General features: G+C 50.1%; 1 protein-coding gene across 1 annotated transcript in view; it reads right to left on the reverse strand.

Annotated features, from left to right (window-relative positions):
- The window catches only part of SUSD2 (sushi domain containing 2), a 43,201-nt gene extending 35,833 nt beyond the window's left edge, over nucleotides 1–7,368 (reverse strand). The window contains exon 1 of the mRNA XM_048510409.1: nucleotides 7,258–7,368. Within this exon, the coding sequence (XP_048366366.1) occupies nucleotides 7,258–7,321 (64 nt within the window). The 5' untranslated portion in view covers nucleotides 7,322–7,368. The remainder of the gene's footprint in view (nucleotides 1–7,257) is intronic.
- Between the last annotated feature and the right edge of the window lie 6,833 nt (nucleotides 7,369–14,201).

Genomic DNA, 14,201 nt, shown 5'->3' on the forward strand with positions numbered 1-14,201 from the left:
AAAGCCAAATTCTTCATTTTGAAGAGGGACAGAAGTCAAACAAGAAGGTAAAAATGTAAAATAATTCTTATAGGCCCAGGGATTTCTTTTGTTTTTGAATCTTTGTTTAATGACAAATTTGTCATTTGTCAATTTGGTGCCTGGTGAACTTCCGTGGGGAGACCCTCCCCACTTCCAATGCAACCTCCCCCCCACACACCCCTTTGCTGACGGAGGCTCATAAGGAGGCCTCTGATGCCAAACACAGCTGGCAGGTGAGCAGGCGCAAAACCCGACAGGCTTTTGTGCTGCAGAGTGACCAGACTTGGGGGCTGGGGGAGGGGAGAAAGCCCCATCCTTGCTCAGGGTGCCCTATTTGCCTGAATTGATTCTGCTGGATGCTTGTTTTCTGTGTGTTGAAACATATTTTCACCCTAACTGGCACAGTGCCCTCTTCCTCTGCTTATGTCCCAGGCTGCTCCACCCTCATACTTGCTTTTCCAGGAAAGCATTCTGCAACGCTTATCCCGTTTTGAACAAGAACCACCCTGTCTTTGCAGACACTGCCTTGCTTCTGCCGTGCACACTTTGGGACTTGGCTTCACTCCTGCATGGCCGGGTGTTGGCCAAGGAGAGGAGTTAGCTGCCATTTTTTACTAGTCTGCCAGAAGACAGAGGCCTGACGACTGCCTTTCAAACAATCTTGGTTTGCAAGATCAGCCTTGGGAAGCCATGTCAGTAACTGAACAGCAATTGAACAGTTTACTCCAAAGATACGGCAAAGGTGGTTCAGAATCTTCAGTGAGCATCAGCTAGCGTGGATGGATTCCATCTCTTGTAAAATGAGTTACCAGTTTCAAGGTGCTGGCTTTGAAGTATGAAATCCAAAATGGTTTGAATATTCTTTCTCCGAATGTGAGATTCATTCCTGAAGTCCTATTTCCTTTTTATGTAACCACCATAGTAACAATTTAATAGGGCATATAATTAATTCCAAACATGGTGCCATAATCAGCCCCCGTTTGATCCCACCCTATTTCACCTCCTGCCCAGAACCTGGGAACCTGCTTCTGTTCAGGCCCCGCCTTCTCCTTCCTCTCAGTTAAGTGGCTTTCCCCTTTTCTCAGCCCGGCTATCAGCTTGTGACTGCAGCTGCCTCCATCAGTGAGGAATGCAGGCTGTTTTGATTATAGTGGGGGAAGGAGATTTCCCCTTGCAGCAGACAGTGGGATTGGAGAGGTGCCATCCCCCCCTTGGGAACGAGTCAGTGGGGCAGGGTGACATGATGCAGGGTGTAATTGAGTAATTGACACTCAGAAATATTTCAAGAGCTTTATTGAGACCGTGTCAGACCCTAGAGTCAAGAAGCCAGAGCTGGTGCTTTGCCTTCTTGACACAGTATATAACAAGAAAGTTTTACTCATTCAACTGTGTCCGGGCGCGAGCCCCCGCACGACGCCCAGACTTGCCAAGAAGCTGCCGGAGGATGCGGCAACACCCGCTCTCCCGGAGGAGACGATGCTGCGCCGGCCGGCGGCCGAGACGATCCGCCGCCCCTCCGTTCGCCCAAGAAGCTGCCCCTCTGCCGCATCGACATATTGACCCGGGAACCAGAAGAGGGCCCGATCTCCCAACCCATCGATCCTTCGACGGGTCAATCAACCGGGCCGCAGGCACGAGGGGCCAGGAACCGCCAGCAAATTGGCATAATGTGCATATCTAAAACTTTTTTACATAGACTTTTGGCCTTGACTACTGATAAGTTGCTGCGCACAGCCGGCTGGAACTTCTAATGTTTCTTGTTATTCTTCTAACTCCTCGGATCTCGGGTACAGAAGTTCATCCTTCTAGCTTAGCAAGCTAAAAATGGCGCAAGTTGTGCTAAGAAGCAAATTTCCCCTTCAGTTGCTTCTCAGCTCCAGGGATGGTTTTCTACACCCATCTTGATCTGGCCTCAGGCTGGGTTTCAGGACAGAGGCTGCTCTGGTTGATGACCTGTGTCAAGAACGAGGCAGAGGCAAAGCTGCCCTGCTAGTTCTGCTGCATCTCTCCGTGGCCACTGATGCTATCTGCTATCATATCCTTCTGATCTGCCTCTCAGCATTGTGACTGGGGGGCTCTGGGTTATAGTGGTTCGAGTCCTATCAGGAAGGCAGTCTCTCAGGGTGGTGCTGGGGGGTTCCTGCTCTGGCCACGGCTGTTGACCTGTGGGGTGCCTGACAACCAGTGTGGTGTAGTGATTAGAGCAGGTGGTCTCTAATCTGGAGAACTGGATTTGATTCCCTGCTCCTCCACATGAGCAGCAAAGTCTTACCTGGCGAACCAGATTTGTTTCCCCACCCCTACACATTCCTGCTGGGTGATCTTGGGCCAGTCACGGTTTATTCAGAACTCTCTTAGCTCCACCTACCTCACAAGGTGTCTGTTGTGGGGACAGGAAGGGTAAAGGAGTTTACAAGACCCTTTGAGTCTCCTTACAGGAGGCAGAAAGACATTATCAGGAAGTTTGGGCTGTGGCGTGACCCAGCAATATGTCTCTTTTCCATCCAATTCCAAGGATGCTGCTAATCAGTGATGAAGTCAGAAATAGGATGGATGAGGTTGAACAAGGTGAGACTTAATCCTGACAAGATGGAGGTTCTCTGGATTACCAGAAAGGCAGACCTGAGACTAGAGATCTGGGACTTGGGATTATTGCACGGAGGCTGTCAAGTCACTGCTAACTTATGGCAACCCTGTAGCCTTTTACGGCAAGAAACGTTCAGGTTTGCCATTGCCTGCCTCTGCCTGAGCGGCTGCTGTGCTTTTGGAGTGCTTTGACCCAGCTTCAGCAAATGCACCCGCTGTGCCTGTTCTTGAGCCACAGTGATCCATGGTTTAGCTGCATGCAGACTGGGCCTCTGCAGTGCATTCTACTTGGGGCTGCCATGTTGGGAAGCTACAGCTAGTGCAGAACGCTGTGGCTAGATTGCTGGTTGGGGCCAGATACCGATAACATGTTAGCCTGATATTCCAGCACTGACACAGGCTACTGGTGCACTCCTAAACTCAGTGTAATGTTTGGACCTTTAAAACCTTACAGGGGTTGGGACTGGGTTATCTGAAGGACATGTTCCTTCCTGGGAACTATGATCACAGGGAGAGGCCTTCCTACTGTCCCACCGGTCAAAGGAGCATGGTTAGTGTGGCACACGAGAGAGGGTTCCAGAACAGGAGCATTTAATTTGGCAGGATGTAGCCCTGTAGAGTGACTTAATCAGGGCTAAAGAGTCTACTTCAGTGAAGGCCGCACTCTTATAGAGCAACCTTCCTCATGGAGGTGTGTTTAGCCCTTTCATTATCAATTTGAAGACGGTTTTATTTAGGACTTCACTTGCTTATGATTAGCAAAAGTCTTGAACAGTGATTGTAAAATTTTGTTTTTATGTTTTTAATGTGTTTTGTCTAGATTAGCCGCCGCAAGCTCTGTAAGGGAGAAGAAGTCTAACAAATGTTGAAAATAAATAAATAAAAGTCTCAAATCCAACCGACCACACTCTCCTAATTAAAAAAAAACACCCTAGTAACTCTTGTGGGGAAAAAAAGAGATTAGATTGGCTTGACATGACTTTTTCCTTACAAATCCATGCCAAGATTTAACGATAACACTGTGGCTCTCCAAGTGTTCACAGACCTCTGATAATCTTTTCTAAAATCTTTCCTGGAATGGATGTCAAACTAACCAGCAGATAATTTCCTGGATCAACTTTTCCCCACTTTTTAAAAACAGGTACAACACCAGGGAGCCAGCAGAGGGTCGTCACGGTTAAGGTGTCAGATTGGATTCGAATCACCACTTGAGCCACGGAAGCTTGTGGGTGACCCTGGGCCGGTCACACGCTGTGGGCCTTGATCCTGGCAAGTGTTTGGATGGGTGACTGTCCAAGGAATATCAAGGGCTTGAGGCTGAGGCAGGCAAGGCCAAACCACCTTCGAACAAGGGGCGCCTTGAAAACCTCACCAAGGGTTGCCACACCTCAAGTGTGACTTGTCAGCAAAAAAAAAAAGGTCAGGGGGGAAGAAGAAATTCGCCTTCTTTCTGATCTCTAGAACCTCCCCGGTGTACTCTAGTCTGGAGGAACCGGGTTTGATTCCCCGCTCTGCCGCTTGAGCTGTGGAGGTTTATCTGGGGAATTCAGATTAGCCTGTACACTCCAACACACGCCAGCTGGGTGACCTTGGGCTAATCACAGTTCTTTTGAGCTCTCTCAGCCCCGCCTACCTCACAGGGTGTTTGTTGTGGGGTGGGGGGAAGGGAAAGGAGATTGTCAGCCCCTTTGAGTCTCCTTACAGGAGAGAAGGAAGGGGTGTATAAATCCAAACTCCTCTCTTCTTCTTCTTCTTCTTCTTCTTCTTCTTCTATGGATCAGTGCTTGGAACCATTCAGTTCAACATATACCCTCCTGTTTCGTATATAAGTTACTCGGTTTGCCACATCGTGTGCCCTAAACTGTCCTTTGTCTCGAAACTGGTCAACACCTTTTAGAGACCAGAGCCTGGCTTGCGACATTTAGGTTCTGGCTACATCACCAGGTCCCTTCGGACTTGAAGGGATTTGAAGCAATTGGGTGTTCCCAGATCATATCCCTGTTTATTCTAAATCGAAATTCCTCCTGATTATCCTTACCCTCCGCTCCCCATTGTGTACTAGTTCCTCTACAAGAAAAAACCCCCAAACTAAATAAGAATTTAAAATCTCAGACTCGTGATGTTGCCAGACTTTCTGGGCCCTTTTAGCAGGCTGCTCCATTAAGCGCATATTTCTACATTCATTTTAATTCTATGTTTATAAGGCATTTTGGTTTATTCCCTGTCATCTGTTCCAAGGGTCTCTGAGTGGAAAAACAACCTTTTACTCAATTGTAAATAAGCAGAGCACCCCTCGGAGAATGTGCTGTGATTGGAAGCAAAGTCTGTGGTGTGGCATGCTCTATTCGCTTGGCATGAGGAAACATGAAGTCACGTTGGCGCAAGCCTCTACAGCACCCTCAGATAACTCGGGCTGGCCGAGCTGTGCCACTCCCCAAACTGCCATGAGTAAGCCTCTGTCTTCCTTTGGCACCCTGCCCCAAGCTCTTCCCAGCCCGGTTTCTAACCCAGAGAATTCCAAAAGCACATCTCTATGACTTAGGAATAAATGCTGGAAAACACTTTTTCCAGACTCCCAGTCTGGCCACACTGACCCATGCTTCAGTTAGCTTACAACTGGGTTACTACAAAATGCTCTGCATAGAGTTGTCCATGAAGACTATTCAGCTGGGACAAAATGCAGCTCACTTCTTGTAATCAGAACACAACAATCAAAGGCAGGAATTGGATTTCATCTGAAATGTCCATGCATGGAAAGACATCCATGTACCAAAGTGTGACTTTCCTACCTCCCCCTGCAGCCTGGAATGTGGCCCCCAAGTTGCTCCTGGGGCACGGGGGACCTACAGGTAGAGTTCATGTGGGAGCAATGAATTATGGACACTGTGTGTGCACAGATGTTCTTTTGTTAGGATCCAGCCTCCTTTCTCTGTGATTGAGGTCTCTTTAACTGCTGCATATTTGTGTCCAGATTCAATTCAAGATGCTGGTGCTGACCTGTAAAGCGCTCTCTCATTCTAGAGAAAGAGAGAGGGGGGGGGGGGTAGAATCCACACAGCAGAAATATAATGTCTTAAAGACATTATAAATAGTGTTTGGGGGAAGAACTTTGCACAGCTCTCTTCCCTAAAATGACTTGGGCCCATTATATTTATCTTAACCCGGGTTTTTCAAAGATCACTAAAGTAGCGATCTTTCCCCCCCAACCCAGGCTGAGCAAATGGTAGCAGGCAGGAAAGGCTTTACTTCTCCTGTCCAAATCTTTTACTTTCGTTCTCACTGCTCAAGCCCGCCATCGTGTGTGCTGCAGGCGATTCCCCATGGTTCCCTCTGCTTGAAGCTCATCCATTTGCTGTTTCACTGTACGAAGATGAATAAACTTTGTTCAGCTTGGTACACATGTCGTTTTTTCTCTTATTTTGTTTTGAGGGAGCAGTCTGCGAAGCTACGGCAGCACAACTAGAGAAGCTGCAATATGCGCATATTTGTGTTGCTGTAGCTTTGCAGACAGTCCTCTCAAAAAAAAAAAAAGGAAAGGCGAAACATGCATGGGATCACTGAGCTAAACAAACTTTATCCATCTACTTTGTCCACCGAAATAGCAAATGGATGAGCTGCAAGCAGAGGAAACCTCTGTGGGGAATCTCCAAGGGGAATCTCTTGCAGCCCCACACAATGGCAGGAGCATGGTGAAACTGACAAGAGCTCTGTGCAGCAGGTGGGAAGAAAGATCCGCTTTGGCTGACCGCGCTTGTGTTCTGCCATGCTGTGGAAATACAAGATCCCAAAACAGATCTTTCAATAACATCCCAAAGATGTTGTATTTATTCTGTGCAGAATCCACCAGAGAGAGAGGGTGTGTGTGTGATAAAGATGTTTGCATGTTTCCAAACTACTTTGGTGTCACTAGTCTCCGGCCTCATGGCTTCCCACCCTGACACTCCGTGGCTTGCTACATAGAAATTATTTGTGCTTCAGCAATTTTTCCTCTCAAATGTTTTGCCCAGAGCCCAGGTCTCCTCTGTGACGTGGCAAGTGCCCATTTGGGTCCACTCTCTAGGTATGGCAAGACAGTGCATGTCCTTCTGCTTTACAAGGACGCTTGCTGAGGCAATGCTGTGGATTGCAAACAGTTTACTCTGGGCAGGGAGTGATTCCCAGCCTAGTCACTGAAGAATGGATGGCTGACTAGAAGCCTGTCCCAGATGTCATCCCTTTTTCTCTCTGCTCCCTCAGAATGAGCTTTAGGTCACATAGTCTTGCTCCTCCTAGTCCCTGGGCTCAGGGTTACAGACACAGAACACAGCCGGCCCACCTAAGAGCAGACAGTTCGCACACTCCAGCAACCTGACTGGTTCATGCACACCTACACTGGAGAGAAATCAAGAAAAATGTCCAAGACCAAAAGTAAGTTCCACGAGAGGGGGTTCTAAAACAAAGGGGTGCCAAAACAGAAGAGTCGCAGATGAGCCAGCCAGCCTTTGTTCTTTTCAAGTGCTATGAGCAGGAGCTGCATAGCTTCAGGATCTAAATATTTATCCCCCCAACCCCCGCTTTTGTATCCATTGGAATTGTCCAGGGGACACCTCCCATTATAGGTCCGGCACAAGACACCTCCCTCCAAGGAGCGCTATCTAAAATAAGCCCCACCTGCTTTCAGTAGGAAGATGCTGCAGAAGACAACGAAGATGACACCGGTGTGAACGGGCTTCATATTTTGTTCAGGAAGGTTGTGGATTTGATGTGTGCCTCAAGTTGATTTCCTGAAAGGCTCAAATCCTTGCTGGAACGCCTCCCGAAGAAGAAGAGCTCCTTGGACTCCTAGTGCAAAGGTCCTTTTGAAAATGCTGACGACAAGGAAACAATTCCAGATCAGGTTGCTTTGCAGCGCCAAGCACGCCTCTTCCTAGCCCAAATGACAGTTGCTCTGCCCTCTGCTGAGATGATGCAACCCAGTTCATACTTTGACTGCTCCTGGCAGAGGCAGAAAGAGGGGAACCCGTTTTGCTTCCCGAAAGAGGACTTTGCCTTCAGGGTAGGAATCCTTCCTCCTTCTGGAAGACACTGGAGAGCTATGGCCACACTTCATTTCACACAAACTGCAACACAAATTATACAAAGTAAGAATAGAAAGTGTTAAAGCAAAATGAAATATTGGAAGGCAGTGAATGTTTGCCCCATAGCCTTGGACCCTATGCTGAGGCCTCTGTTTGAGCAGTTAGGGGATTAGCTAGGTCCTAGGATCTCAGTGTTATCAAATTGGCCAGGACCGTGGGGTGGGGTGGGGGGCACATAATCCAAACTCCTGGATAGACACCATCCCTAATTAAGGCATCCCTGACAAACTGGCTGGGTAGTCACGAGGCTGAAATTGGTCCCGTTTCTTAGTTACTAGTTACTTGTTCACAAACCCAACAAAAATATTGATGATAATTGAGAAGGTCTGTACTATAAAAAAAAGTCTGCCTTGAAGGAGACATACACTAATTCTTGGTTAACTAAAGTCTGGTCCTGACACCAAGAATTTCTGTTTGGGTTGTCCCCAGGAAGTCTATGATTATATCTCCCTCTGGACGGCCCAGGCCAGCTTGATCTTGCCAGATCTTGGAAGCTGAGCAGGGTTGGTCCTGCTATGCAGAAGCTGGCAAGGAGGGCAAGCAAGCTCCTGCACACCTCTTGCCTTGAAATCCCATCAGGAGTTGCCGTAAATCAACTGTGACTCGCCACCACTGACCACTACCACCACCACACCTTCTACCTGGCCAAATGCGCATTTCCCTGTCCTGCCCTATATGACTAGTGTCAGTAATAAAGCCACGGAGGCGGGGGGGGAGGGGGGGAGGGGAGAGACTGACAAATCCCTCCAGCAAGTTTGATGCTGATCAGGCTGTTGCTGGACAAAAAGCGAGCTTTGCCACCTTGCCACCTTCTCCCTCTTTGGGAGCTGCTGCGCCTTTGCCAAGATCCTTCTCACATTCCTCCCTCGTGGCAAACAGGAGGGAGGAATGTGAGAAGGATCTTGGCTTTTTATCAGGGTCGCCTCTGCTGAGTAACTTACCAAAGCTCCTCCAGGTGAGCTTTGGCAGGGGTCACCCTCTTTCCTTCCCCGTGCGCTCTGCGGTTGCACTGCAGGGCTCCACACAGGAGGTGGCGCTGTGTCCCCTTTGTCTGCCCTCTGCCTTCGACTTTTGCACCCCGCTAAGGTGTCTGCTCTGAAGAAGACATTTGTGGGGCTGGGAATGTGTGGGCCCAGATTCCTGCTATTTCTGTATTTGCTTTCACGACAGCCTGGCTGTCTCTGAATCTGCCCCCTGTTCACCACGAGGGAGGGTCCTCCTTGACTGGCTCCGCGGTCTTGGTCCTTTCTGGAGGTTGTCTCTGGGATCATCTCGTGTGATGGCGCCCACCAGTCTATCCAGGACCTCCGTTTCTCTGAATTTTGGCAGGCTGGCCTTCGGTCAAACTGTAGGAATGTCTGTGGGAGAAAGTGGGTCAGGGAGTGGGTCCGGAAGCCCAGCTCCACGTTAGAGCTGCAGGACTGGCTGCTGTCAAGGAGGCGGCACTTCTGGGAACGGGGCAAAGTCTGGTCACATTTTGATTCTGGTTTTGAGCATGGGCTACCCCTGGCACGAAAAACACACCCTCTTCTGCACTTCCCTCAGCTCTGCAGAAGCAGCAGTTATTCAGAGCGTTTGGGTTTCCATTTTGCAGGTGAGGATGGCAGCAGCGGGTCAGGTACCGGCTACGACCAGCCCAAAGGGCGGGACGAGGAGCAGCCGGAGCAGCAGGACCAGGAGGGTTAAATAACAACTTCCTAGGGTGGGACTCAAATTATAATGAAAGGCCAACGACCAGCTAAAGATCTGGCAGCTGTGAAATCTACCTCCCCCCCCCCCAAGAAGTAGCTACTCTGTAATGTAGAAAACATCAGTAGTTTTCTCTGGGAACGTTTCATTGAGCTGCCTAATGTGTATTTTATGGAGGCTGAAGCCAACGGCCAGTATCTCCTAATTAGAAAGAACAACTGAGAGAACGCATTTTTGAAAACACACAAACTCCTGCTGTACAGGGGGAAAGGCAGAGTTTGCTTGGGTGACTTTCCTGCTGGGTTTCCCTGTCCTGTCCTGCGTCAGCGATAGGGCCGCCGGGGGTCGGAGGGGAGGGGGGGTGATGGATGCCTCCTGTTCCTCGGCCTCTTGCTGGCCTAAAGGCGACCTTGGCCTCCTTCTCCCTCTTGGGCAGCTGGGATTTTGCCTTCTCCTGTTTACCGCAACGGAGGCTTTCTCCGGCGGAGACCTCTGTCTGCGTGACGGCCGGGGACGCACCCCCGGATTCCTGTACGGGAGGGAGGGAGGAGGAGACGCCACCTGCGGTTTTCATCACGGCCGGTCGCAGCCGCCTCTGCAATGCTTCCCTTTCCCTCCAGGTGAGTGCCCTGCGGCTGCGATGCGGCACTCCGTCCGGCAGATGGCGCTGTGTACCCTTTCTTGTTCGGTCAGCGTTATTTTGACTTGGTCCAGTATGTTCCTTTGCATTCCTTTATTAATTATTTATGTTAATTCTGATCTAATATTCTGTGACTCCTTCTTAAGATCCACTTGTATAATTTCCTGCACCCAAGCTCCTGGCAACCATGCAGCACAGGCGATGGTGCGTTTTTAAGGGATGAGTCCCCATGAGATGGGGTGACTTGTCCTGGAATTAAACAGAAAAGATTGCACCGGCAAATGGCAATCTTCTCTGCAGGAAAATCTTCTAGGTTTAAAGCCAAAAGAGCATTCCCTAAGAGTAATCTGGAGAACTGGGTTGGACTCCCCACTCTTCCACATGAGAACTGGACTCTTATCTGGGCAACTGGATTTGTTTTCCCACTCCCACATTCCTGCTGGGTGACCTTGGGCTAGCCACAGTTCTCTCTGAACTCTCTCGGCCCCACCTGCCTCACAAGGTGCCTGTTGTGGGGAGAGGAAGGGAAAGGAGTTTGAAACCCAGGCAGGGTATAAATGTTTTGCGCTGCTTAAGGGAGCCTCCAGCCGCGCAGGCAGTCCCCCTGGGGGCCAAGAGCGGTAGGGCTGGCTCCCTGGAGCTCTCCTCAAGCGGGCAGTGATGCCACAAGACCTCCCGACAGCCAAGCTGTGGGACACACACTACCCTCCCCGAACCCAGCGCCGCCAGCGGCACACCAGCCCTGCGGGGCAGGCAGGCTTGGAAGGAAGGGCACCTTTAGAGGCACTGGCTGCAAACGCTTGAGCCGGCGGCGGTGTGGAAGCGTAATGGAGGGGAGAGCAACTGTTGCGCCCCTCAGTCTCTTTCTGGCTATTGGCACTCTGCACATGGCATGGAGCCTCCTCCCTCCAGGTGATCTGGCGACGACAGCGAGGCTGGGCTTGAGAGGGGAAATTAATGAAGCGGAACAGTCATGAAGGTCCCATCGTCTATCTAGTGCCCCCCGCATGTTCTGGTGCCCCAATCCTTGTCTGTTGTGGATTCCACCTTGTAAAACGGGTGCCCCCCCAGGAAGATGATGCCCTGGGCTATAACCCTAACACCGCTACCCTCCGGACAGCATCCATCATCCCGGCAAGATTGTTATATGTCAGTCGCCCCTTCCTTTTCTACGTCTGCCCCAAAGACTGAGGTGGGTCGGGGAGGTAGTGTGTGAGTCAGGGTAAAATATGACGTTGGAAGCAGGATCTCTGAGCATTCAGCAGCCTCTGGGGAGCCCACCCACCCAGGGAGCCCACCCACCCACTCTGCTGCAGCAGCCACGGCGGCCTGGAAGGGACAGTCTGGTTCCTTCTCACGGATCTGACTCAGACGAGGTCCATTCAGAAATGTGATGAACCCATCCGAGGGGGGAAGAGGCATCAGTGGATTGGGAGCATTTCACAAAGTCTAAGGGCCTTTCCCCACTTTGTAAAAATAACCTCAAGGCACCCCGCGCTCCTTTACTGCGTGGGTTTTGAGCGCGAGGTCTGACTCCCCACGAGGCTTGCAAGCAGTTGGAAACCTCGCGGCAGCTTCAAGTTCCATTCATTCAGCGCTCCCCATGGCCGCGCGTTCAGTGGTCGTCGGGAGGGAGCTTCTCGTTCCCGATTGGCTAGAACGCCGTTTCGTGGGATGAACCTAAAAATTTTTTTTTACGATAATCGGCGAATCGTTGCCACGAATAGTCATCACCACGAGTTGGACCAATGGTTTCCTCCCCCCCCCGATTATTTCTGATTGGCTGTCGTGTTGCGGCGGGAAAATTTCCCGGACACGGAAGTGTCCGCTTTCTGTTCTTTACACTCCACGCTGCATTGAGAGAACACTGAGGGGCTAATGAGGGGACGCTCACAATGAGGGTTACTCACATGCTAATGGGTGGATCCTAGTCAACACATGTAAATCTAACTTGCTAAGTGCTCCCTTTACCTGTTACAGACAATGGTTCTTCCCCCACCCTGGATACTCCAACAGGTATATATGCTCCACTTGCTTTCCTAATATCAGCTCCTCTGAAGATGCCAGCCAGAGATGCAGGTGAAACGTCAGGAGAGAATGCTGCTAGAACATGGCCATGCAGCCCAGAAACCACACAGCAGCCCACTATATTGGGTATATTGAGACAGGCAGTCGCAAACTACAGCAGCAGCACACGAGGTCAGTGGAGGGAGGTGAGGGGAATGGGCAGGGATGTAGGTATGGATTTTTTATGGGGGGTTCGGGGGTGGGGCCACACCCCCACCCACCCCTAGCACATGGCCATGCCTCCCCAAGCCCCGCCCCTGGCCTAGCGCTTATAAAAGCAGCTCTCCGAGGTCGGGGATGGCAGACTCCCCTGCCCTGCCCTCCCCTGCCCCTCCCCTCTGGGCAGAGGCATAGAAGGAAAATGGAACCTGGTGCAAAATCTGAGTTTTGCGCCCCCCCACCCCGGGCAGCTGCTGTGATGCTGGAATCCACCCCCAAACATCATCACTTTCAATGGCATTTAAACTAGAAAGCCCAAATTCTCCTTTTAAATCCACCTTAAAGGGAGAATCTGGGGCCCCTAGTTAAACAACATTGAAAGTGATGCTGTTTTGGGGTGGATTATCCCCCACCCTGAAACAGCATCACTTTCAATGTGGCGTAGTGGTTAAGAGCAGGTGCATTCTAATCTGGAGGAACCGGGTTTCCCTGCTCTGCCACTTGAACTGTGAAGACTTATCTGGGGAATTCAGATTAGCCTGTGCACTCCCACACATGCCAGCTGGGTGACCTTGGGCTAGTCACAGCATCTCGGAGCTCTCTCAGCCCCACCTACCTCACAGGGTGTTTGTTGTGAGGGGGGAAGGGCAAGGAGATTGTCAGCCCCTTTGAGTCTCCTACAGGAGAGAAAGGGAGGATATAAATCCAGACTATTCTTCTTCTTCTAAACTGAGGACCTCAGATTCTCCCTTTAAATCCATGCCGAAGAAGGTGGATTTAAAACGAGAATCTGGAAAAATGTGGGGGGTGCCTGCTGTCAGGGGTGGGTGTTAAGCTAGAAGCACCAAACTTTCCAGAGGGAGATTATCACTTCAAAGGGAGTCTCTCCTAATGATACCACCCAGGAATTTAGTGAGGATTTGGTTCAGGGGGTCCCAAAGTTATGGACCCTCAAAGGTCAACCCCCCATCTTCTAGCCAAGCTCCCATTGGAAACAATGGAGGATGGGGGCACCCAGCACAGGAGTCCACAGCATGGAACCCCTGGTCCAAATATCCCTCAAACACCTGGGTAGTATCATCAGGAGGAGTCCTCCAAGCAATCCCTGAAAGTTTGGGTGCTACTAGCAAACTAACCAAACAATGCACCCCCTGCAGGCCAAAAACCTAAAAAGCACTAAAATGTTTTTAAAACCCACAAATGGGTGGGCGGAGCTTCGGACATGAATGGGGTTTTTTTTTCAAACCCGAGAACCCCCCCTTACCTACATGCATGCCCAGCCTTAGTGCACGATGGATTCCAAAGCAATCCGTTCTATGTAGGTTTTCTGTGCAGTTCTAACATGAGTAAACTACATATAGGAATAAAAATAAAATTGTTGGGTGCCTTTATTTTTGCTACTGATTTTATAGCATTTAATTGAATTTTAACTGGTGGAAGACCAGGGACAGGTCTTTTCTGTGATAAACATTCAGTTTTTAGGAAGTGGATGAGGTGTTTTGTTTTAAATTTCGCAGTAAAAATGCTGTGAATTGCTGTTGAGGGGACCATGGGGCGGGGCTTGTCTATGCAGAAAAGGGAGCTTTGCAAAAAGGGCGGGAAAACGCCAGACCCAGAGCTGAGGCGTTTCACTCACGCCCCTTAACCATGCAGGGAATGCAGCCTTGTGAAAGCAGCCCTGTTTATCATGGAAAAGAGGGATAGGGCTGAAGAGGGAAGGTTTAGTGAACAAAAGTATAAGGAAAGGTGCAGAAAACAGCTGTGTGACAAAGTGTTTGGGGACCATTTTGACCTGGATAGTCCAGGCTAACCTAATCTTGCCAGAATTCAGAAATCAAGCAGGGTCAGTCTTGGTTTGTACTTGGGTGGCTGGCCGGCCGATGAGGAGGCCAGGGGTCGCTGTAGAAAGGATGGCAACGGGG

The sequence above is a fragment of the Sphaerodactylus townsendi genome, linkage group LG11, assembly GCF_021028975.2.
Source record: "Sphaerodactylus townsendi isolate TG3544 linkage group LG11, MPM_Stown_v2.3, whole genome shotgun sequence".
NCBI lineage: Eukaryota > Metazoa > Chordata > Lepidosauria > Squamata > Sphaerodactylidae > Sphaerodactylus > Sphaerodactylus townsendi.